General features: G+C 43.2%; 1 protein-coding gene across 3 annotated transcripts in view; it reads right to left on the minus strand.

The window, feature by feature from the left end:
• Nucleotides 1-25,584, minus strand: part of ADGRG6 (adhesion G protein-coupled receptor G6) — a 513,628-nt gene that overhangs the window by 21,337 nt on the left and 466,707 nt on the right. For 2 of the 3 annotated variants that reach the window (XM_069235130.1, XM_069235131.1), the window contains exons 22-24: nt 22,842-23,125; nt 21,129-21,230; nt 18,653-18,808 (exon numbers count right to left, since the gene is read on the minus strand). In XM_069235130.1, the coding sequence (XP_069091231.1) occupies nt 18,653-18,808; nt 21,129-21,230; nt 22,842-23,125 (542 nt within the window). Of the gene's footprint in view, nt 1-14,749; nt 14,797-18,652; nt 18,809-21,128; nt 21,231-22,841; nt 23,126-25,584 lie in introns of all 3 variants that reach the window. The other variant, XM_069235132.1, reaches the window with a different exon arrangement.

Raw genomic sequence — 25,584 nt, forward strand, 5'->3', positions numbered from 1 at the left:
CGTAAGTGGTAAAGAGAACAGCAAAATCCCCTGCCTACAGAAAAAGGATTCTTTATTACATTTAATTCTGCAATCTGAACAGGATACATGCCAAGGCCAGGTAGAACTGGGCAAGGAGATTCACTATATCCCTACCAAAGTGGAGCATATGGACAAGTGGATCATATCCTTCTCAGAACAGCTGGAAATTCTGGAGGAATCAGTTAAGGAAAATAAAAATGTATGTGATACCTACCATGGAGAAACAATACTGGCTCATACATAAAAATGATAACTTGAAGAATAGGTCCCACTGATGAAATCTGCCCATAGCTGGGATTGCAGAAGGCACATAAAGCACAAAAAGGGCTGGTACCGATTTGCTAGAAGAAACAATACCTGATCTACTAAATGAGATGGTATTTCAAACCCAAGCAAGAGAAGAACTGTTGATAATCAGAGTTCATCAAGTACCTTTTCAGAAACGTTTGAAAAGTAGTAAAGCATGTACTGTTATATAATGTTTTCAGAAGGAGAAATTTCAGAGATAAGACCAATTGGAGGACAGATGCAGATAGTACAGCAAACCAATTTAAGAATACTGTAGAATGGGAAAACTAAAGAGATGCAGGAAATAAAGGATGTATTCGCATTTGTTTCTACCTTGAGAAAAAAGTCTTAGAAATAGATATGGCTTTAATGCTTGCGGATTAGCATAACCTTGCCTTCAGGAATACATCACAAGACACCATTTTTGCACAATGGATGCATGCCATTTCATCCAACGTTGGATGGATGATTGCTGCCTCTCCTTCCGAAGAGAGAAAGCTGTTGAATGAGGGGGGCACTGAGGGCTGAGGCTAACAGCTTGGTTTAGGGGGTTGGACACTGGATATAGTGGGTTTGGGCTGGGAATAAAGGGGTGAAGAAAGGGGGGATATAGAAGAACGCTGATCTGCCATTTTCAGGTAGAAATGGACCTAGCCAGAGAGGAAGGGGTAGGGAGTATGCAATGAGGTACAAAAGGGGTAGCTATGAAAATAATCGATATAAGCTCATTTAAAATTACTAGTTGGAACATGAATGGATTAAATGCTAGGTCAAAGAGACCTCTAAACAGTCAATAGTTGGCCAAGTGTAATACTTTAATAATCTGTTTGCAGGAAACATCTATTTCATTCACAGACTTAAAATTCGATGAACAAATGGACTTGAGTATTATAGTTTGTTTCATGCAGACTAAGGAGTTTAATTGATGTCCCTACGTGTAATACACAGCAGGTTTCTATAGCAAATTACCTTCTGAAGCAAATATGTACCTATATCTCTACAGATTTATTTAAGTAGGATGCTGTCTACAGTTTAATCCAGTAACTTTCTGTTTATAGAGGTTGATAATGGTTACTATCCTTATAGTTTTTAAAACACCTGGATTCTTCTTGAAATCTTTCCTCAAGCCTTCACCAGAACTGTCATTGTCACCCATTATTGCAAAGAATAGTGGTGGGGCACTAGGAAGGCAGAATGCCAAGAGTCTGTGCTCTAATTTCTGGCTTAGACCCACTGCTCACTTAACTTCTCTTGAAGCAGGTTACCTAATAACCTGGCTCAGAATGGCTAGATGGGTGCATGCATGGACTGGAATGTAAGTTTCCCACACATAGAGGGAAGGTGAGGTGTATCACTGAAATGAAGATAAGATGAAGTCTACAAAGTTTTATTGTGATTCATAGTCTACTATTTGGCAGCCTGTCTTCAGACCCTGTGGCTGAACAGCGGCACTGACTTAGGTACGGATCTGTCTTTTTAACTCCTTGCAGGGCTATACACCCTAGTTTTGGTTGCATGCCAGTTGCAATATTTATCAGTTCACCCTCTGTATCTATCACAGGGTAAGCAATGTGTATGGCAAACACAGCAGGACCAATTCACAAGAATGTGTACACAAGAGTCTATTTTTGCATAGATTTTTGTATTTACAAAATGCAACAGGTTGATAGTGGAAATCTGTGTTAATCCAAAAATGTTAAAGCATTCTTCTTGACTCCCAGGCATATCCTGTTGATTGGCTTTAGAGGGGTGTAGTATATATGGTGCCTCTGCCGTATATATGAGGCATAGTTTATTTTTCAGTTAATTGTCTACATGGAAAAATATTTGAACCATAGGAAACCTCTTTTAATATTCTATTCCATAAAATTTGATATTTCTCCGATCCTTTCACACCCAAATAAAGTCAAAGAAAGCAACATTTTTGTTAACATCCATAGATGTATGTGTTCTTGGGTGCACCCCACACTTTGCATGGGCCTCCCTCTTGTTCCTACCTCAAACTCCCACTGCCTTGCCATAACATTATAGCTATGACAGCGGACAATCTGCCTAGAAGACTGTCCACAGTGATATGTTTTATCTACCAACACAAATGGCCACTGCTACTGATTCCACAATATTTTTTTGCACATACATTTGCCTTACATGCACAAAATAATGAGTATCAGGCTGTGTGTTACAACTTTATGCGGCTTTGGTAGGCACACCTCACTCAGTCTAGATTTTGGAGTGTCCACTTCCTCCACCAATCTTTTAATTTAGAAAATTGCTTCAACATTTATAACACAGGAAGGTATCACCCAGAGTAGAAGGTTACAGCACATTCCATGTCTGATGCCCCTACCTGGTGACTGGCATAAGCGTCCAATCCCACATCGACAAAACAGCTTAGTATACCTTAGTGGATGTGAGGTTATAGCTTGCCAGCCAAAGACCCAATTGGCAGCTATCTCAAAAATTCCGAGGGTATGTATAAGTTTGTTAAATATATAAGAAATCTGAAAAAACATGAGCCCCTTTGCTCACCTAATTGCACAACACTCAGCACTGTGAACATTTTGTGAGTCTTCAAGTACCTGAATCAATGATTGACTTGTCACATGCACTGACTAGCTTATAACACATGATATGAACCATCCCTTAGGCTATAGCAAGGCCACATCTTTCCCTGTCATTGGACTTTTTTCCTTATGCAAGGTCATCCCCAATCTTTTTGCCTCCTATTTTTCTGACCTGTTGTTGTTGGCTTTAGAACTCTGAGCACTTTACCACTGCTAACCAGTGCTAAAGTGCATATGCTTTCTGTGTAAATTGTATTGTTGGTTGGATTTCCATGACTGGCATATTTGATTTACTGGTAAGTCGCTAGTATAGTGCACTAGAGGCGCCCAGGGCCTGTAAATCAAATGCTACTAGTGGGCCTGGAGCACTGGTTGTGCCACCCTCATTAGTAGCCCTGTAAACATGGCTCAGACCTGCCACTTCAGTGTATGTGTGGGCAGTTTTAAACTGCCAATTTGACTTGGCAAGTGTACCCACTTGCCAGGCCTAAACCTTCTCTTTTCTTACATGTAAGACACCCCTAAGGTAGGCCCTAGGTAGCCCCATGGACAGGGTGCAGTGTATGTTTAAGGAAGGACATATACTAATGTGTTTTATATGTCCGGACAGTGAAATACTGCTAAATTCGTTTTCACTGTTGCAAGGTCTATCTCTCTCATAGGTTAACATGGGGCTACCTTTAAAAATGATTAAAGCGTAGATTCCTTTTGGGAGCAGATAGACATATGGAGTTTGGGGTCTCTGAGCTCACAATTTAAAAATACATCTTTTAGTAAAGTTTGTGGATTCCCTGTCTGGGTAAGTTTGGTAGTTGGGCTGTTTGCACCTCTCTCTAGACAGTGACACAAAGGGAGCTGGGGTGTAGCCTGCATATCCTGATGAGCCATCTGTGCTAGGAGGGAGGGGAGGAGTGGTCACTTATACCTAAAAGGGCTATGCCTGCCCTCACACAATACAATCTCCAACCCCTTGTTGTGTGTCTGGGGCCTAGTCTGGGCAAGGCAGGATTTCACAAACAAGAGAGACTTTCCTTTGAAGTAAGCCTACTTCAAAGGCCAAAATGGGTATAAGAAGGGCACCTAAAACCACAGACTGTAGATCACTTTTGGACATCAAGAGGAACCTCTGCCTGGAGAAGAACTGAAGAGCTGAGGAGAAGTGCTGCCCTGCCTGTGAGTGTGCTTTGTGGAGCTATCCTGTAGTTGCTGCTTCTACCTGTACAAGGGGACAAAGACTGGACTTTGTTGTGCATTCCTGCTTGTGAAGAAATCTCCAAGGGCTTGTCCTGAGCTTACCTCCTGTTGTTGAAGTCTCAGGGCCATCAAAGACTTCTCCTGCCAGAACCTGGACTCTCTGCTGAGGCTCCTGCCCTGCCAAGTGGTGCCCTATCCAGTTCCTGGGGCCTTGACAGGTGATGCTGGCAGACCAAAGACTGAAAATCCACGTGCAGACCGCCGTACCGGGAAAATATTGACGCACTTTCTGAGATGCAGCTGAGAAACGGCGCGCCGCCAGCATCGTGGCTGGAAAATTGACGCACATAGCTGGAAGAACGGCACGCAACACCCGCTGACAGAGGCTGATAACATCGCAACCCACATTTCGTGGTTTTGCTGAAACAGTGTGGCAGGATTTTAGATGCAGACCTTGCTGGGCGCGGAAAAACGATGCAACGCCTGCCCAGACCCTAGTGCTGCCCGGATTGACGCATCGCTCCCCTGCGGGGAGGAAAAATGACGCACACTGACCCGATCGGAGAAGGAGAAACAACGCACCGTCTCGCTTGCAGGTGAGAAATCGACGCGCCGCTTACCTTTTTCTACACACTCGCCCATGTGTGTTATTTTGGCGCTACCCAGGTACTTTTCAATGCTAACAGTGTTTTACCTGTTTTCTCAAGGTTTTAAGACTCTTTTTGCTTTTTAATTAATAGCCTGATGTGTGTATGTTGGATTTTTGTCATTTTCGTCTTGTTTTGTTTAGATAAATATTTTCTATTTTTCTAAGCCTGTGTTGTGTCATTTTGTAGTGTTTTCATTGAGTTACTGTGTGTGTTGGTACAAATACTTCACACCTAGCGCTCTGAGGTTAAGCCTGCCTGCTCGTGCCAAGCTACCAATGGGGTGAGCGGGGTTAGCTGAGCGTGATTCTCCTTTACCCTGACTAGAGTGAGGGTCCTTGCTTGGACAGGGGGTAACCTGACTGCCAACCAAAGACCCCATTTCTAACAACTGTGCATTGTAAGGAATACACAGACTTGCGGGTATCACTATATCCTCCAAACATAAAGTACTACTTGTATTAATATATTGTGATAGTCTCTCATTTATTTTTGATTAGATCAATATGGTTTTAAAATACAATAAAATTGTTTTTGATTCAACTGAAACTCATAAGTCTCTTGACTGGTCCAATGATTAAAACTTGCAAGCGTAGAACTAGCTGCTCTTTTAAGAATGTTTGGTGAACTCACACACACACACACACACACACATACACACACACACGTACATACCCCCATAACAAACCATGAAAATATGCATTGTTGCACATGGGAGAACAAAAGGACATACTCTATTAGAAGTGAGCATGCTGGGTGCCTGTCTCTTCTTTGTTCTCACTCGCCATTGTCAAATTCCATGTGGGGATTTCACCAACTGGTGAAGAGCCAGATGACTGATGGCTCAAGTGTGGCAGTGAATGCAGCACACTCAGGACCATTTATGTAGCACCTTTTGACATGACCTTCCAGGTGAAGCCCATGTTCCTTGAACCACAGTGGTAATGTTAGCAACTTCCTTTGTGACGGTGTCCAAAAAAAAATATCATGTTCATGCAACAATGGGCATAAAGCAGATAGTAACACTATAGTGATGGCCCTTCCTGAGAACATCAGGCGTCAGTCAACAAGTATATGAGAGTTTAATACAGTAATAAGCAAAAATAAATTTGGCTGCATCCACTGATGTATGCCAACCCTAGCTGGTGGAGTTGGGCTGCTTGTTCACTTAGATAGATATAAGTGACCAAGTCCGGGTGCAATTGATTAGCTAATATGCAAGCAAACACACAATTCTCAGGCCAGCCTACTAGGTAGTAACACTGCTTCTAAGCAGGGTTGCCACAATAGAGGCTGAATTTAGCAGCATCCACACAGTGATCTTAGGGAAAAAAACAGTAGACGAGTTGCAAGGGCTGTTGTGGCAAACTGCTCCACAAGGAGCATTGGGCCTTATGTGACACCACTGTGGGATGCCTAAACATGTAACAAAGTTACAAAGTCCTAATCTGATTAAGAATGCTAAGGAGGGGGAGTGAAGCTTATTTGCATTCTTGTTGGGCAAACCAAAAAATCCTTCTCCAAAGTCAGCATACTGAAGTATAAGGGTAAGGAGGCCAAGAAGCACTGAAATGATAATTTGTTAGCTGCGTTTCCAGAAATGTCTGAAGCCATCCTAAGTACATGGTACAGTTATGTATGGTAAAGGGAGACTTCACAGTCAGGACAGATATTTCTGCATGGTACAGTTTAGAAAAAATAAAAGATTTATTTAACTAAATAATAAATATGAATATTTTTTATGTGAAATATTAATATAATTTCATTTATATATTTATTTAAAGTGTAGAACAAAATAAAAAATGATATAGCACTATTAACTTAATTTTGATTTAAAACATTTATAAATGGAAATATATTTTATTACATGAAAATTATTTTTCCCGAAGTTTAAGAAATATTAATAATTTTGTAATTTGCATTATTTATAAAAAGTGTTGTACATAGCAAATTTAAATTAATTTAGTTATGAATTAAAATTAGTTTGGTTATGTGTAATATAAAAATATTGTTATGTTTCTTTTTTCATTCAAAATATAGTAATACAATATTTTAAATTTAAACAGTAAATATTTACTATTTTTTTTAATTATTTTAAACATTTAATTATATTTATTTACCTTTAACAATATTTACTATGTGGTTTTATCTAGTTCCCTACCTTCATTATTTTCCATGGAAGGGTGTATAGCGGCACTAGTTGGCCATGTGCGGTGCTGGACTTGCTACTGTTTTTTAGCAGCAACTTACACTTATAAAACTTACTCAAATGTACAAATTACTCAAAAGTGTTAGTTTCCTTTATGAAAAAGGCCCTTTGTGAATAATCAAAAGTAGTAAAGTTATTCAAAAATGTAAGTTACCTTTGTGAATCAGGCCCACAGTATGATGACACACGAACATGCCACCATCTATGACATTAAAAGGAGAATGCTGCTAACTCGAGCATGTAGGATACACACCCAGAGAGCGTGCTGGATTGCCATTTTCTACAGCCCTGGATGACATTCCTACACTGAACTGTAGATTATCTACAAAAACAATGGCATTTTGTGTCTTGTCTGTCATTGAACTGTACTGATCTCCTAGTCAGAGTCTGCTGCCCTCCCCAGTGTCTCTGGCTGATGCTGCCTCTGCCTTTGCTGGGACGAACTGAGAGTCTCCTGACTCTCAGTTCGAGGACCTCCTCCATCCGCATGCTCGTCCCTGCGCCTCATCCCTGGTGGTCTTGTGGCCATCACAAGTATTTCTTTTTCTGTCTGTCGCTCTTTCACTCTTGCTTTTTCAGCCTTTTTCTCTATCATCCCTCGTTTTTCCTCTGTCCCTTTTTCCTTTCTCCCCTCTTTCTTCTGCCCTCCTCCCGCATCTCAGCTGACTGCCTCCCCCCCTTTGTGATGGCGGCCGCAGCACTGTGAGAGGGCAACTGCACTGACCTCCTGGTCAGCGTCTGCTGCCCTTCCCTGCTCTTCTGGCTACTGCTGCCTCTGCCTTAGAAGGGATCAACTGAGAGTCTTCTGACTCTCAGTTCGAGGACCTCCTCCACCCGCAGGCTCGTCCCTGCACCGCATCCCTTGTTGTCTAGTGGCCATCACAAGTAAGTATTTCTTTTTCTTTTTCTTTCTCTCTGTCGCTCTTTCACTCTTGCTTTTTCTGCCTTTTTCTCTATCACCCCTCATTTTCCATCTATCCGTTTTTCCTTTTGCCCCTCTTTTCTCTGCCCTCCTCCCCGCTAAGCACCTTTCTCGTCCTCCCACCTCCCACCTGACTGCTCTCCCCACCCCCTCCCCTTCTTAATGGTGGCCACAGTGCTGTGAGAGGGCAACTTCACTGACCTCCTGGTCAGAGTCTGCTGCCCTCCCCAGCTCCTCTGGCTGCTGCTGCCTCTGCCTTTGCTGGGACGTACGGAGAGTCTCCTGACTCTCAGTTCGAGGCCCTCCTCCACCCGCAGGCTCATCCCTGTGCCTCATTCCTGGTGGTTTAGTGGCCATCACAAGTATTTATTTTTCTTTCTCTCTGCCGCTCTTTCACTCATGCTTTTTCTGCCTTTTCTCTATCATCCCTCATTTTTCCTCTATCCCTTTTCCTTTCTCCTGCCCCCAACCCCTGCAAAGCATCTTTCCCGCCCTCCCGCCTCCCAGCTGAAAGTTCCCCCAACCCCTCCCCTTCTTAATGGAAGCCGCAAGCAGCGGGCGCACCAAAGGCAAGCCCGTCTGCACTCGTCTACACCCGTCCGCGACTGGACCGCACCAAGGGCCAGGAACCCTGGATCGCCATTAAACCACCCATTGGACTGCCTCTGTTAAAACTCCGAGATCCTGCTCCGCCTCAACACCGGATGTCTTAGCAACTGCTGCACCATCTACCCCAAGGACACCCACAGACTTTTCACCTGCAGGAACTGCAACTTCAGCACCAGCCTCAACAAGCTGAAGGTACTCTCCGCACACAAAGATACCAACAAATTCCACAACCCCTTCAGCTACCTGCTCCTGAATGTCCGCTCCCTCCACAACACGCCACCGAACTTTGGGACCTGATCAACATCACCCGACAGAACACTGCCTTCCTTACTGAGACTTGGACCAACCCCCACCTCGGGTCCAGTCATCGCCATCCTCATTCCCGACGGTTACAGCATCCTAAGGAGGGACTGGCTCTCCCGCCCGGGCGGAGGACTCGCCATCATATACAAGTCGTCACTACGTGTCAAGGCTGTCCCAGAAGAACACTGCACCACCATGGAACACCTTCACTTCCTGGTTCACTCCAACCACACCTCCTCCGTCCGCGGCACCCTGGTGTACAGGCCACCCTGCCCGCCCAGCTTTCATACACAATATCATAGACATCGCTACCCTCCAGACCCCGGCATCAGTCGACTACCTCCTCCTCTGCGACCTGAATTTCCACCTCGAGGACCGCACCGACCCAATCACCACCACTCTACTCAACAACCTCGCCACCGTCGACCTCAGACAGCTGGTCTCCACACCCACACACATTGCAGGACACACACTGGACCCCATCTTCACCTCAAGCAACTGAATCACCATCGAGACCATGTCCACTCCAGACTGGACCGACCACTGCTGCATACACTTCACAATCACCGCACACAGCATCCGTGCCCGCACCTCCAAGATCCCCCACAGGAAATCAAACGAAATCACCCACGAGCAACTCACCTCATCGCTCGCCAAATCCCTCCCACCTCACCCCAACAACACCAACACAGCAGTGTGCAATCTCAACGCATGGATCACCGAATGTGCTGACACTCTAGCCCCTCTCTGGATGACATTGGCCAAACGTGTACCTATGAAAGCCTGCTGGTTCACCACCGAACTCCAAAAATTAAAGCATACCCGCAGACGTTAAGAGAAAAAATGGAAGAACAGCCTCATTCAGAGCCGCAACTGCCTGCCACCGATGAAAAATCAGGAACACAAGGAAGGACGCACTACCGGAGTGCATCCTCTCCTCCAGACACAACTCTAAGGAACTCTTCTCAGTCATCAACGAGTTACAGATCCCCCCTCCGAAGCCACCAGCATCCCCCCATCACAGGAGCTCTGTGACAAACTTGCCTCCTTTTTCCACCGCAAGATTCAAGACATCTATGACAGCCTCCTCCTGGAAAATACTGGCACTGGAACCTGTGACCGACCCACCCCCTCAGAACCCACCCAGACCATCCTCAGCTGGTCCACATTCACCACAGAGGAAACAGTCAACACCATGAACAGCACCCACTCCAGAGACCCCTCGGACCCCTGCCTGCACAACATATACATCAGAGCATCCATCGTCCCCGAGCTCCATAACACAATCAACTGCTCCATCAACATGGGCGCCATTCCCTGAGGACTGGAAACACTCTGAAATACTCCCTGTCCTGAAGGAACCTTCAGCCAACCCATCAGAACTGAAGAATTTCCAGCCCATCTCTCTGCTACCCTACACCACCTAAGTATTGGAGAGAGCAATCAACGCACTACAGAATTTCATCGAGGCTAACAAATCCCTAGACAGCTCCAAGTCCAGCTTCCGCAGCAACCACAGCACGGAGACAGCCCTCTTGGCAGCCACTGACGACATCTGATTACTCCTAGACCATGGCCACGCCGCAGCACTCATACTCCTCGACCTCTCAGCAGCATTTGACACGGTCTCCCACAGCACTCTGTGCACCAGACTGCACAACATAGGAATCCGTGGAAGAACCCTCAAACGGATTAACTCCTTCCTCTCTGGGAGGACGCAGGAGCCAACTGCAGAGTCCCCCAAGGATCCTCACTGAGCCCCACACTGTTCAACGTATACATGGCCCCTCTTGCTGCCATCATCAGAAGCCATGGTATGAACATCGTGTCATATGCCGAAGACATACAACTCATCATTTCCCTCACCGAAGATCCAGATATGGCCAAAAGGAACTTTCCCTCAGGAATGGAAGCCGTCGCCACCTGGATGAGATAAAGCTGCCTCAAGCTCAAATCTGATAAGACTGAGCTCATCATCTTTGGAAATGCCACCTCTGCTTGGGACAACTCCTGGTGGCCCAAATCCCTCAGCATCCCCCCTGCACCGACCAAGCACGCCCACATCTTAGTAATCATCTACAACTCCTCCCTATCGATGACCAGCCAGGTAAACTCTGTCACCTCCACCTGCTGCCACACACTCCGCAAACTTCGGAAGATCTTCAGATGGAACCCAGCAGACTGTTGCAGGAAAGTCACCCACGCCTTAGTCACTAGCAAGCTCGACACATACGGCGACCATACACAACGCCGGACCAGCCTACCTGAACCACTGCGTCTCTTTCCACACCCCCACCAGATCCCTCCGCTCTGCCCAGATGCCCCTGGCCACCATCCCTAGCATCCGTAAAACTACTGCCGGATGACGATCTTTCACCTACACTGCATCAAAGAGCTGGAACAACCTCCCCCTGCACCTCAGACAAAGCCTGTTGCTCACCATCTTCAGGAAGAACCACAAGACGTGGCTCTTCAGATGAGGCCCCTCCCCCCCAGCACCTTGAGACCCTCACGGGTGAGTAGCCGCACTTTACAAATATTGATTGATTGATTGATTGATTGTAGAAAGTCAATATCAGCGTCCATACTGAGTAATAGTCCTGAGCAGCTGTGTGTGTCACATACCACGTATGGATTCAAGAGTAAAAAATATTTGATCATGGCACCTGGAAATTCAGAAGTTCAGGAGATCAGATGATGGGCCTGTGACACAAAGCATGGCTTTAGTAATTGACTGCAATACTATAAGTTTGACTATGAGAAGACTGAGGGAGGAAAAACAAGCAGTCAATGTTGCCTCATATACCATATGGAAAACTTGGAAAAACGATAAATCACATTCAGGGTTCTTCTAAATGCCAATATAAACAAATATAAAAAAAATCATCCCCTTAACTTGTCTTTCGTTTCCACAGTAAACTGACTTTATGCAGCAGATTGAAGGGACCTAAGGCTGAAAAATATATCAAACCAAATACTGACAATTTTTTATTTGTCCTTATGTTTCCGTCCATAAAATGAGTGAATCTACTTTTCCTCCAACATTACCTGAAACACACCAGAATTATGTTACGCCTTTAAGTTATCCACCTGGCAGTTCCCTGCTTGCTCTGCTTTGTCTTGCACATGGTGGCTTCTAAGAGTTATTTTCCGGCTTTATATTTAAAGGTGTTTAGAAACATTTAATTTATTACGGAATCTTTTCTCACACTTATGTAATGAATATGATCTCTCATTAGTGTGGGTCATCTCAGATATTTCATGCTGATTTCTTGCTTCTCAGTTTCTCCCATCTTCTGTGCATTGACAATGTGTCTTTGATGTTCCATATGTTTTTTTACTTTTTCTTTTGCAGTATTTCTTTTATAGTTTGTGAGACAAAATGTTCCTAGATTCTCTCTGGTCCTTCGCTGCATTATCAGGCATGTGTTTTTTCTCAATCAATTTTTCCCCTGGCTAGAGTCATTGTGAGCTTGAAGTAAATATTTCCCGGCTATACGAGTGGGCATTGCCCAGTGAAAATATACAAATTTTGTGAGCCTCTCCAGCCATTTGATCACAAGACTGGCCCACTGAACTTAAGAAGCACGCCATATTTTGGAACTAAATCATTCCAGGCTCCACCACACCTCTAATAACACTTGATAATGTAGGAGACACTGACCAGAAGACACTAACCAATCACTGGAATCTCTAGGTGCTACCGACAGGAAACATCCTCAGTCCTGATGATGACCCTCTAATGATTTATGTCTTTTAACGGGATCGAAACGTCGACAACAAATCGAATGTGGATTGTAGATTGATATTAACCTGTGACCTCATGGCTTCCTGGATTGTGGGCGCCTTTAGAAGTCCATATTGTTCTTAACCACCTTCTTTATATCTTGTATATATCACTATCACTATTCTTCACAATATTCACTTTCACTGTGTTTTAACATAGGAGCACCTACTACCACAGATATCATATAAAGAACATGTACAATACATGCTGTGAAAATTTGTTTTTTAACAAAGTAAAAAGGAATAAAGTATAATAATATACCAGGGATTGTATTTATGTAATTGTCATCTAGACAGTTTTCTGTGGAAGTCTAGGATTACTTCCCCCTTGTATTGACCTTTTATAATTTTGTAGAGTCATTGTGAGGCATGGGCAAAGTCGGCAATTACCGAAGGTCCCCATCTTTCAACCAAAGTGATTTTTTCTCTTTTTATCACCTTAATTTATCTAGCTCAACCTTTATCTCTCTTTCTGCCTACCTCTACCTCTGACTCTGGGTGCTTCAATCCAGTGTCATCAGAAGAATTTTCTGGACCTTGTAAGGATATATTTCAGTTGTCTTTTGTGATCCCGTTTCTGAAAATGTATTGTTTAATTCAATTTTGTATGACATCATGTCAACCTGAATTAGCACAAAATCAAAGTTGTTCAGAACAGGAGGCCCTTAAGTATGTCTTGCCCTAAGCCCAAAAAGCATCCTTGACATTACACTGTACATGGCTTCTAGCCTCTCCCAATCTTGGTCAATTCTGTTGCGCCATAAAAAACCCTACTCATTAGAAAAGACACAGGGTGCAATCTATTAATGATGATAGAGAGGCAACATCTTGTTCTGTTACCAGAAATGTACCAATTCGAATAAGGATTGTGATTGTTTGTGTGGAAAAGCAGAAGTATCAGGAAATTAGAGGGTTTATGCCCAAAATCTGACCAGTTTTTATTTGAAATGTACACACCTGGCTCCAACCATTCAGGATCATCTCAGACCAAGCCCCTCTTCAGGACTCACTCCAAGCTGTAGCAACCAAAATAGTTGTTCTGTGGTAAGCTCTGTTCTAGAGAGGGTTTTGGAAATTGCTTTCACAATCACCCAATCATAGATAAAAGAACTTATATCTACTGGCTGATGGAGCACATTCCCATGGGAGATGGACCACCATGAACCATCTGTCTGCAGTAAGGGCTGATACCGGTATAAGTGTACCAGTGAGCTCCACTTATATAACCTAGTAATGGCTTTTCTATCAACCTTTCTCACCGAACAAGAAATCAGAAATACATCACTTATACTTGAATAAGAAAACTTGACCAAGATAATTTTAAAAAACGAAAACATTAAACATTTCCAATAGCAAAAGGAGGAATATAGAGCGGATTCATTAAAAGAACAAAGAAAAGGCAGATCAGGATATACCAGGATGTCACTACTATAAAGCATAGCCTTATCTGAAATTATGCCACCATGTTGCTTGGAGTGGCATTTGGGCTTAATTTATCCTCTCGCTCACATACTCAGTAGCCTCTGGTTTTATGATTTAAATTTTTTATATTTTGCCAATTAAAAAAAATATATTAGTTCTGTGTACAGTTTCGTAGGACCTAAGATAACAAAAGATTTGAGTTTTCCCACAGATTAACAAAACAGCATTACACGTCCTAAGTGAAACACACTCACCTGCCTGCATTACTCAATACAAGTGAAGCCTAGGCCAGTGGATTGCATTTAATTCAGGTACACTGGTTTAAAACTCGTACATCACTGAATGATACATAAAACCAAAGGCTAGGATTTTATGTGTTTCTGGTGCAATCTACCATTTAGATAGAAATAAAAGGCAGATTTTGTGAGCAGATGATCGTGTGTTCAGTCCCTTTTAGTAATGTACCATGGCACCGCAAGTAGAATATTGGTCCTAACACGCAACTTTTGTATGTCTTTTGTAGCAATTTCAGAACAAACGTAGAATTTTTGAGTTAGGAAGTTCAGTTTTTTTGGCACACTTGACGTACTTGCCATGGTACATTGTCTAGGAGGGTCTGTCTCAGAAGCCCATGCATGACAGAGAGAACAAGTGTACGAAGCCCCCTTCCCCCATGAGAATCAACCAAGCAGTGAATTATTTGTCTCAATTTACTCCATGCAAGAGCATGCCCGCACCTTTCTTTCAAAGAAATCATGCATTCAGCAAAAATGACAAACTTTACCTGTAAGGATCCACCTCAGCTTAGGGAATGCTCTTAGAAGATATTATCTATGCCACAAACATATGAATGTCTCAGTCATTTCCAGATTGAGGCAGTTTTGTTATAACAGTACAACATATAAACTAGCAATCAAGGTGCACACTGAAGCAGAAAATAATACGTTTTTGTTGCTGGTGCACTGGCACTTTAAACGAAAAAGCATATTGACGATCGAGTAAAAAAACAGCATGCAAACAGCTGTAACTGATGCACTTCGAAAACTAAACTAATACGAAATGTTTTCAAAACTAAATAATAAAGTCTGAAATTATGTTATGGTGTATTTCCACTCCTGACACCCCAAAATAAAGGAATAATGTCTGATATATGTCTTACAAAAGCACATATTGGTAAGCATGATATTGTAAGGGTCCACATGGGGTTAAATGACACCGTCTTTGAAAAGGCTAAATAGACCCCAATGTTGGAGGTTGCTGCAATTTTAAAGTTTTGAATGGTGACATTCATAGCAACCTTAAAGAGGGAGGACAAGTAGGAGACGCCAGATCTACTACTAGACGTGCCGCTGCAGCTCTCTCCCAAAGCGTTGTCACACTTTCTAGCTGCCTAGCGTCACCCACACAGGATGTCTGTGTGAATGTAGCATAGGTTGTACAGTGGCAGGGTATACATACAGGACAAAATACCATGCTTAGACTTACTTTCAAACTTTTCCCACTTTGTGTGCGCAAGAACTGTTCACAAACTGCAAAGTCAAAGAATCCTCAACTGGCAGACCAGACCATACAGATATCATTTTAAAGTGCACGAATACTGCACTAGTTTTTCTGTTGTTTTCACGCATTTCCATTTTAATTGGGCATTCACCCCAAACCCCACAGCTAACTGTGTACATTTTTTTTCACACAGTCTGATCTGTGGAAACATTTGAAAAATGCCTCGCATTGTGTAATAACACACCCAACAAAATTGTTCAAGTCGTTGCAGCCAGTCTGATTGTGGGGGTTCACGTATGCCACTATATTTGTACAGATCTATAAACAGTTAAAAGCAGGACGGGAAAAGAACTCTCACAGCCAATCAGATTTGTTTTAACTTTGAATTGAAATTCCTGAACTATTTGCGAGCTAAAAAGCAAGAAACTATGTGAGACTCTAAAATTCCAAATATCCTTAACACCTGGCCTTCAAAGCAATCTAATAGTTTTTTTTTTTAGTGCAAATATTTCAAAAACTGATGAATTTGCACCAAACCCGCAACGAATATATTCTAATTAAAGTTCTATCTATATGACAGGTTTACTGTAATTCCTTCAGCCATTTTTGCTGTAGTGGAGAGCAAAAATTCCTTTGGAATTTAAATTTGGAAATGCTGTTTTTCACTTGCCCCAGATAGCTTTTGCGTCCCTAACCAAATGGGACAAAAACTGAATAAAGAACTAGAACCTGACAGACCACATGCTTGCGCCATTTTGTACAGATTCGTCAAACATGGCAAATTCACATTAGGGTGCAAGGAACATGCCACAGTTATTTTCACGGGTACCCCCAGCAGCAACTTCTCAGGCACAAAGAGCACCTGAAGATCTACGCACAAGTACTTTTTAAAATGTATTTATTTGGAGTTTTTTAGTACTGATACAGACCCCAAGAGGGCGTCAGAGCGCTTTACAGAGCTCAACAATTTTTTTACAAAAAGTAAAGAATTACATTGCCTCTTTTAACTAAGTAAACATGGAGAACTCCAAATGAGAGATACCTGATGAATTTAAGGCAGAAGAAACATATAGCTAGGAGACGTATTTCAAAAAAGAAAAATAGACTTTCTAGGTCTTTTTTGTACACTGAACGTGAAATATCCGGGCTCGTTGGGTGGTGGCAGAGGAAATACTAGATTCTCGGGTGTACAACCTCAGAAAAACTGCATCAGAGTAAGTGTTTTGTATCCCCTTGTACCTCCAGAAAAATATATCACAGTTCCTCCTTGCTGCAGGGACTGTAAGGAGAGGGCTGGTTTGAGTTGTGATTTGAAGGTGGTGAGTGACTGGGTAGATGGATGGAGAATAACTTTACATTCCAGTTGAAAGGAGAAGAATCACAGAAAGGTTGGAAGCATGTGGAGGAGGAGAAGACATAGTAGGGGGGATGGAACAAAGAATCCCTATCTGAGGAATGTGTGGAACAACATGGGAAGCGGGTGAAAAACAAAGAGCAAGTCAGCGAGTTATTTGGCGACTGTTTGTCGGTCTAATCTTACTACCTTCAAAAATAGTGATTCTGAAGTAACAAAAAAATGTTTAACTGAGGCTTCTGAAAATACCCTGGAATTTCTGAAATACTTCTAGAAAGATTCCATAATTTGGTTATTCTTATAATTAAGTACTTGCTAGCATTAGCCTGTTCCATAAAGCAAAGACAGTATTGGACATATGAAGATAGCAGCATCAGTTTCATAATAACACAATCTTGGATTTTTAGGGAGTGGCTAAAATAAGAAGGGATACATTTTCAGTCAGTCAGGATAGCAGAATGCATGTTTAAGCATAGTTGATGCTAAATGTGCATGTATGTGTGGCGAGTTGCAGTTTGGTGTTGCAAAATGTTAATTCTTCTGTGCAGACCTGGCAAAATCACCTTGCTGGTGTATTCTGCAAAGTAAGGCCTGGAAATACAATATTCATTAACCCAGAAATCTATTTTTCTCTAAATTTACTGCTTTGTCGGGAAGCAATTAATAGAAGAGATTTGCTAGGGTGTAGTGAAAACACCTGTGCATGGGCACTATTTTACACAAAGTGTGCTACCGCACCCCACCAGACGGTGCGCATGTATTAAAGGCTCTGGGCTGATGCAGTGGGCACCTGCACTAATTTTTAGGGACCAGGACTTATTTTCACCACTAGATTTTGATATGGAGGAAGAATGGGTAAAGAAGAGAAGTGAAAAATAATGAGGATGAGAAAAAGAGAAAAATAAGGGAAAATAGAGAAAGCAGGGATGGTAAAATCTGGAAGAGTGATATAGAGACAGGAAGTGGGGGGTGGGAAAGAAAGAGGCATGACACTGAATCAACACAAGGAGTGTTAGCATTCGACATGCCTCTTGCCTTTCAAATATGCTTGGGCTTGAGTCAGAATAGTATATTTGTCAACATTTGTGCATGTCGACATTTTAGGTGTTAAGGATAATCACATTTTTACAAGTGCATCGGGATGTAGTGGGAGTAAATGAACATTCATCAAGCTAAATGAACGGACTTGCTTACACTTTGTCCCCATAGTTCCATCCCAAATGAGTTAATGATACCGAGGGTCCAATTTACTCAGGGGTGTGGAATTAATGGGGATTTAGAGACGGACTTTTGGCATACACTGGGAAGTTATGAATTACTAGGGTAATGAGTAATTCTGGGTCTTCTTCCCATGCATAGGGAACAGCCCTAACTACCAGTACAAGTTTTACTCTGAGACCATAGACTACAAGATACTGACGAAGGAAGGCCCCAACTATTAAGGCACAAACCGCACCCCCCCAGTGATCTGTACAGAAGAATAATGGTCTTCCACAAGCTAGTTAACACAAATCCGTCTGAATTAATTGTAATTGTAAATTTTGATTTTCATCCGCAGAATTTCCAGGCCCATATCACTGGATCCACAGCAAAAGTGTGAGCCTCAGAATTTGAACGGACTGGTAACTCCTGTTACTGACTAGTAATGGGGTTCTTATTAAACATGCAATGCCTTTGTTTTGACTGAGAAATGCTTGCATTTTGCAAGTGGAATATCACCCTCTCTCTATAACTCAAATGCAGCTTATAAATATTCTGCATTTATGCCCATTGTCGTTCGCTAAAAAATGCACAAACACGATGGACAACTGAGTCACAACAGAAAACACTCACCTGGGTTGCTGTTTTTTTTGAAGAAATGGTTGGAACTGGATTTTGATTTCGACGTCCAAGACGTAGAGTTGGATCCAATCGAGCTGGAGGATAAAGACTTTCCTAGATTGTCAGAACTGGCCTTTTTTGTGGTGTTCGTATGTGTCTTGCTCCAATCTACAGAAAAGGTTACAAGCTTGTCAGTAACCTATGTGGAGGGAGAAAGGAAGGCAACAAAAAAAAGCATAACAAGTACTGGCAAAACTAAAAGGACTGTTTGTTAGGGGAAGTGCTTGGTAGGAGTATGGGTGACTTTCCGCATGTTACCTCTAGGTGTCCTACCAAGAAAATTCAATAATGAAGTAACATCTATAAGAAAATGAGGGTGGGAGTAGGACCCTTTTGCTGAACAGAGTTAAGATGTTCCCTCAAACACAAGGGTTGTGAAAATGAATCATCAAATGAAGTTGCATTGGAAGTGGTGAAATAAAAGGCATACACCGCAAAATTGAGTGTACTCTTGAATATTGAGTACAATTATCTTGGCACACTAACATCGTGGACAAAATATGTAGGGACAAAATATCGAAAGATAAGTGCATAGAGGGAAGTATAGATTTAATATACTTAACTCCACATTAATGTACCTTGACAATACACATATAATAGATGTGGATTTAGGTACAGAAAATATATACATGCTTACCTTTCAATTAAAACTACTTGATGCATCTTTACCAAAACCTAATAGGAACTCAAGTGGGACAATATACCAATCAACAAAATACCAGGGCCCAGAAGGACACCCCATCCAACTGTCAAACCATGAAAAGCTATGAATACAAGCAATGACAAGATGTGGCTCTAGTTGTCATGAAGCTGGCCCATCTGTGATCCTCCCATTTTGAGCCTTACCATTTTGGAAAATACCTGAGTGAAGGCCTTGAATAGGAATTAACCTTTCAAACATGCTTCTTCTCATTGGGTTGGATCTGAGTGCATTCGAGAGATGGAGAGCCCCGAGTTCGTGTGGCAGTTCTGTGGTGCTGGTAGAGGTTTTTCTCTCATAGGTGAAAACCGTAGGTGTCTTCTGCTCCTAAATTTAGGCCTGGAAAAGTTCCCCACTACATATAGGAACCTGCTGGCGCCTTTTACGCACAGACCTAGTGTGCTACTGAGCTGATTTTTAAAATCATTTTCTTGGCTGGCCTGCTCCTGCTCACATGTCAGGCAGCAACAAAGAACATTCTTTGTGGCCTGTGGTCAGTGATAATTTGTAAAAATATAAAAAATAAGTGCCAGGGTACGTTACTGAAGGCCACTGCAACTTGGACCATCCATTGCTCTGCCAGCACTGCCAATGATAGCACGAACACAACTTCTAACCTTCACACTCCCACAAGTGTGAACATTCAGACTATTTCAGGCCCGCAAAGCTATAAGCATGATGTGGCCAACAGGTATTTGTCATCTTAGTATATATTAAATTAATAAACAACTGTTTTTTTATTCATCTCTAATGTAAGCAAGCAATGGCAGACTCCCATATGTGCCATTGTTGACAACTAACTGCTGGAGCTGAATACCTGAAATCACCAGCTCAAATTAAGAACTGACAGTGGTGCTATTAAAAATAATATAAATCCGGTCACTGCAACATTTGCAACCAATAACTGCTACAAGCTGCTTCTCCTAGTGCCATGTGCTCTAAAATACATGGAGAGCCGTGGCGATAGCCGGAGTTAGAGGAGTTCATGGGAGTGAGAGACAAAAAGAAGGAAAAAAAGACCAGTCTCTCGGAACTCTGGGGAGGTGGAGCCCAGGGAGTAGATGTTGTGAACTAGTTGGAGAGATAGTTCCCACAGCTACAAAAAATGCTGTGGCTCATTATCGACTTATTGATTGAAAGTAATGGGGATCGGGAAAAGTAGGAGGCCTGATTACCATTTTGTGAGGCCGAATGCACTTACATTGTTTTACGTAGCTTTTCATGCAACCGTTTATAACTGCATTAATCTTGTCTACATCTGGCTATTGTTTTATTGAAAGGCCCAGCAGGTGAGTCAGAGTGAATGCTGCCCTTGCAGGGAGTAACCCGAACATATAAACTAACAAAATGGATCAGTGAGGTGGAAACCATGTGAGATAACTGATTCAGATCCCAGCAGGCCTAGCACAGTCATTTATCTTCGCTAGGGGGAGACAGCGAAAACCACTGAACTGAGAAATGATAACTCCTATTTCAAAGTCTCTGCAGGAAATTCCCTTGGTGGTGCAGCCAAGCAAGAGCCATTCTAGGTTCTATAATATTTTCGTAGTAATGGGGTGAGCAGCTATTTTAAGATTTCTAATGAGCATTTTAAACATTCAAATCCACACGTGGATCATTTAAAATACAACTATCTCATTGTGACGTGCAGAGGTGACATGGTTCGCCGCAGGCAGAGCAGTGACGTCATACCATCTGCTCAGGAGCAACCAGCACGCGCACCCTTACCCGAGTTGTCCGCCAACCGCAGTTTGCCACAGCAGAGATGCCGCCTCCATTGCTTCTGAACATTTTCCTTCATTGCACAGTGAAAGACGAATATAAATAAACCTGGAATTGAAAAAAAACTCATGTAAGAAATAGAACATCCCTCACAGGAACTTATTGGATCTTTCTCAAAGTTGACCTTTCAGACACAGAGAAATATTAGTAGAGCTGTGCGGTTTTCCTCTGGTGCGATGCAGTTGGTACCTAGCAGAGACTTCCGTTTTCAGACGTCTGACCTTGACATCTATTCATATTTACAACTGTTTTAGCTAATGAACGTATTTATTTTAATGCATATTGGTATTGGCCCCGAGAGCATATAATTGGCACTTATAGAAGCCTTGCATCTTATAGGTATATCTAAGTTCATTTAAAAAGAAACATAAAACAACATTTCGGATGTAGAGTGTTGTTGGCCCGCATTGGGCCCTGGAAGAGGGGGTGATCCATACTAGATACTCAGGATATCTACTGACTACATACATCATGCCTATTTACTGTACATGACTGTAAATTTACCACAAATGGACATCATGGCAGCTCGGTAGCTCCTGAGATTTTAAAGGAAATATTCAGAAACAAATATGGGCTGCTTATGACTGACACTAGATTTGGCTGAAGATAGTTTGAAGTCTCTTCTGCTCGAAAGCATTTGCAAGTCTGAAGCCAACTGGCATCCTCCTCAAAGCGCCTTTCAGAGAGTGTTGAGGCTTTACTCTTCATACTCACTGTAAGGCACTGATAAGATGGAGACGAAGGCTTAGCAAAATCATTCCCTGTATCTCAGCAGCTGAGGCTGTTTACCTAAAAATGCTATGAGGTGTGAGGTGGCAGACTGCGATGCGCACGAGCTCGAAGATTCGTGATGGGACCTCCAATCTTTAGCCTCAACTAACTATGCTTCATCCCTAGCACTACAATCCGACGCTTTTATCTAGGATTTCTTCTCAGAATGGCTGCTATTGCTTTTCACTTGACTTTCCCTTTCTCTTCCTTATCTATCACTCAGAGCTCTCTTTTAACTTTACATTTAGACGCTTTATCTCTTATTTGCTTTCTCTTCTTCTCACACACTTTATCAGTGCCCTTTCTTTCTTTCTCTGATTCCTACTGTCTACCTTCCATGCTCTCTTTCTCACTCACTACTTTCTTTTCTTTCTCATTTTTCGGCACTGTATGTTTCTTGCTCTCATTCGTGCTCTATTTTTCTATCTCTCTTACTCCTTGCTCACTCATTATTTTGACATGATTCTTTCTCTTTCTCTCTATATATGAACTCTTATTTTGTGTGCTCTCTCTCACTCCTCCTCCTTTTTCCTTTTCTCTCTTTCTATTTCTAATATCCCTCTTTCGTTCTCTCTGTTCATCACTGTCTCTTTCTTTCTCTCTCCCTCTCATTTTTCTTGATACTCACTCGTGTTCTTTCTCATTCTCTGTCTCTATGATTCTCACTTTCTCTGTCTCCTGTACTGTCTCGCATTCTCTATCTCTTTTATTTTGTATTTCTTTCTCTCTTTACCACTCTCATTCCTTCTTTTCTCTATCCTGCCCTTCCTCTGTCTCTCTAGGCCTTTGGATGTATCAATCTCACTCTTCATATCACTCTTTTTTACCGTCGCTCTCTCTCGTCCTACTTTTGCACATCATGGTTGTCACTGGGAAGGTCCATCTTACCTTGCAGAGAGTTGAAGATGGCAAAGAGGTACATGAAGGCGATTTGCACAGGTTCCCAGGCGAAAAAGGCAAAGCCCCAGGTCATTCCCAGCAGGAAGGTGAGGCTCACCACACTGCGCACGTTCCGCAGCACTTCTTCCCTCATGCTCCGACTGTTTCTCTTCCCATTCCTCCCACAGATCTGCAGCATCACCACCACAAACATGGCCACGTTCATAAGAAACATAATCGCAAAGTAGGCCACGCAGGTAACGTAAAAGACAACGTCGTCCTTGATCCAGCAACTGCAAGGAAGAAGTCGATTAATGCTAGTGTGTTGTTTGAGTGTTTGCATGTGTCACACAAATCCACAGTTATGTAGGTCTGATTGTGGTGATTCATACTGCATTTATCTGTTTTCCGAAGCATTCAAGCATTCTTCATTATACACCAAAGGATTCTTCATTATACACCAAACAATTCCAGACATACATCCTGGTCACTGAACACTGGTATGTTTTCCCAGCAACAACTTTTGCTTTGCGTTTTACATCTATTCTTCCTCCCTCCCATTCATGGTGAAGATTTTAAAGTAAGCTTGTCTTCCAGTTGTGCTCCAGGAGCACTTTTCTGCTAAAAATGCCTAGATCTAGAGAGTTACAAATGCAGCAAAGTGCCATGTTTTCCTTTTCAGATTAATTAAATATTATGAAAAAACAGTTTCAGTTTTATTAAGCTGAGGAACATATATTCAATACTTATGTATATGCAACAATAAAGTTGGCTGACCTACACAATAAACACAATACCCATGTTTTCCAGTGAGCATCAGGAGAATGAAAATACCTCCTGTTCGCAGAGCATCAAAGTACAATCCACATCTAGTTGAAACTATGGCCAGTATTTATGGGGAATTGGCATAGGGCAGCGCGGAAAGGCTTCTTGCTGCGCTACTTATGCTAATGTGTAAGGGCAGCAATGCACCATATTTAAGAAATACAGTGCATTCCTGTCCTTTCCCCCTCCACTGGCGCACAATCGGCTGCCTAGCACCAATGCAGGATTGTTTTTGTGCAGGAAGGGACACACGTGTAGAAGGACAGACGATGGTTGAGGTATGATGGTCCGATGTTGTGTAGGGCCTTGTAGGCATGTATGAGAAGCTTAAAGGTGACTCTTTTGTTGATCGGGAGCCAGTGAAGGTCTCTCAGTAGAGCGGTGATCTGGCTGTGGCGAGGGATGTTCAGGATGAGTCTGTATGAGGCGTTCTGGATTCTCTGCAGTTTCTTTTGGAGCTTTTGGGTGGTGTCAGCACAGAGTACGATTCCAGACTCTAACTTGCTGCTAACTGTTCTCCTTGACTCAATGGGGATCGATTTGAAAATCTTTCGGAGCAGGCGGATGTGTGAAAAGAGGAGGATGAGACAGCATTAATTTGGCGGTTCATTGAGGGCGAGGAGTCAAGGATGATGCTGAGGTTGCGTGCGTGGTCGGTTTCAGCGTTCGGGTTCCGAGTGCTGACGGCCACTAGAAGTCATCCCAGGCAGTGGGGGTGGAGCCTAGGATGAGGACCTTGGTTTTGTCGGAGTTGAGTTTCAGGGAGCCGTGCTTCATCAGCTGGGTGTTGTTAGCATAGTTAAGTCTGTTTCTGATGATGTTCGCAAGCGGGGCCATGTAGATGTTGAAGAGGGTGGGGCTCAGGGAGGAGTCCTGAAGAACTCTTCAGCTGATCTCTGTCGGTTTTGATGAGAACGGTGGGAGCCTGACTCTCTGGGTTCGGCCTGTGAGGAAGGAGCTGATCACTCTAAGGCTTTATCGCGGATATGTGGAGTCTGATGCAGCGGGTGTGGTGGGAAATGGTGTCGAAGGCGGAGGAGAGGTCCAGGAGGATGAGGGCTACGGTATCGCCTCTGTTGAGGAGAGTGTGGATGTCATCTGTTGCTGCGAGGAGTACGGTCTTGGTACAGTGGGTGTTTCTCAAGCCTGATTGGGAGGGGTCCGAAGAGTGGTTGATTTTGATACATTCGGTGAGTTGGGCATTGAGTAGTGAGATTGGTTTGTAGTTTTTGAGGTCCGTTGGGTCGGCGGAGGGTTTTTTCAGCAGGGGGTTGATTTCTGCATGTTTCCTGTCTTTCAGGAAGGTGGCGAACTCGATGGAGCAGTTGAAGGTGCAGCTTAGTTTGGGGGCGATGGTGGTGCTGGCTCAGTTGAAGAGGTGGTGAGGGGATGGGTCAGAGGGGGCTCCGGAATGGATGGTTCTCATGATCTTTAGGGTGTAGTCAGTGGTGAGGGTGGTCCAGTTGAACAGGGTCGGCTGGGAACTGGAGCTTATGAGTGTGGTGTTTGCGGGCGGGGTGGGTGGTCTTGGGTTGCGAACCTGTGGTAAATGTCTGAAATCTTGCGGTGGAAGAAGGTGGCAAGTTTGTCACAGAGGTCTTGGGAGGGAGGGGATGTCTGTGGAGTCCGTGCTGAGTTTGGTGGATTCTTTGATCACGGTGAAGAGATCTTGCTGTTGTGTGCACTGGCGTTGATGCGTTCCTTAAAGGCAGTCTCCCTTGCGGTTCTGATGAGGTTGTGGTGTTTGGTGACGGAGGTTCTGAAGGTTGTGTTGTCGGCCGGGGTCTTGCTGCTTCTCCATCTCCTCTTGAGCCATCTGCAGTGGAGAAAAAGCTGGATTTCTTGGGGGGGGGGGTTGTTTGTTGGAAGGTTCTCTGAGGGGGGCCAGTGTGTTGGCCCATTCAGAGATCCATTGGTGGAGGTTGCA

Source organism: Pleurodeles waltl, chromosome 5 (assembly GCF_031143425.1).
Source record: "Pleurodeles waltl isolate 20211129_DDA chromosome 5, aPleWal1.hap1.20221129, whole genome shotgun sequence".
Lineage (NCBI taxonomy): Eukaryota > Metazoa > Chordata > Amphibia > Caudata > Salamandridae > Pleurodeles > Pleurodeles waltl.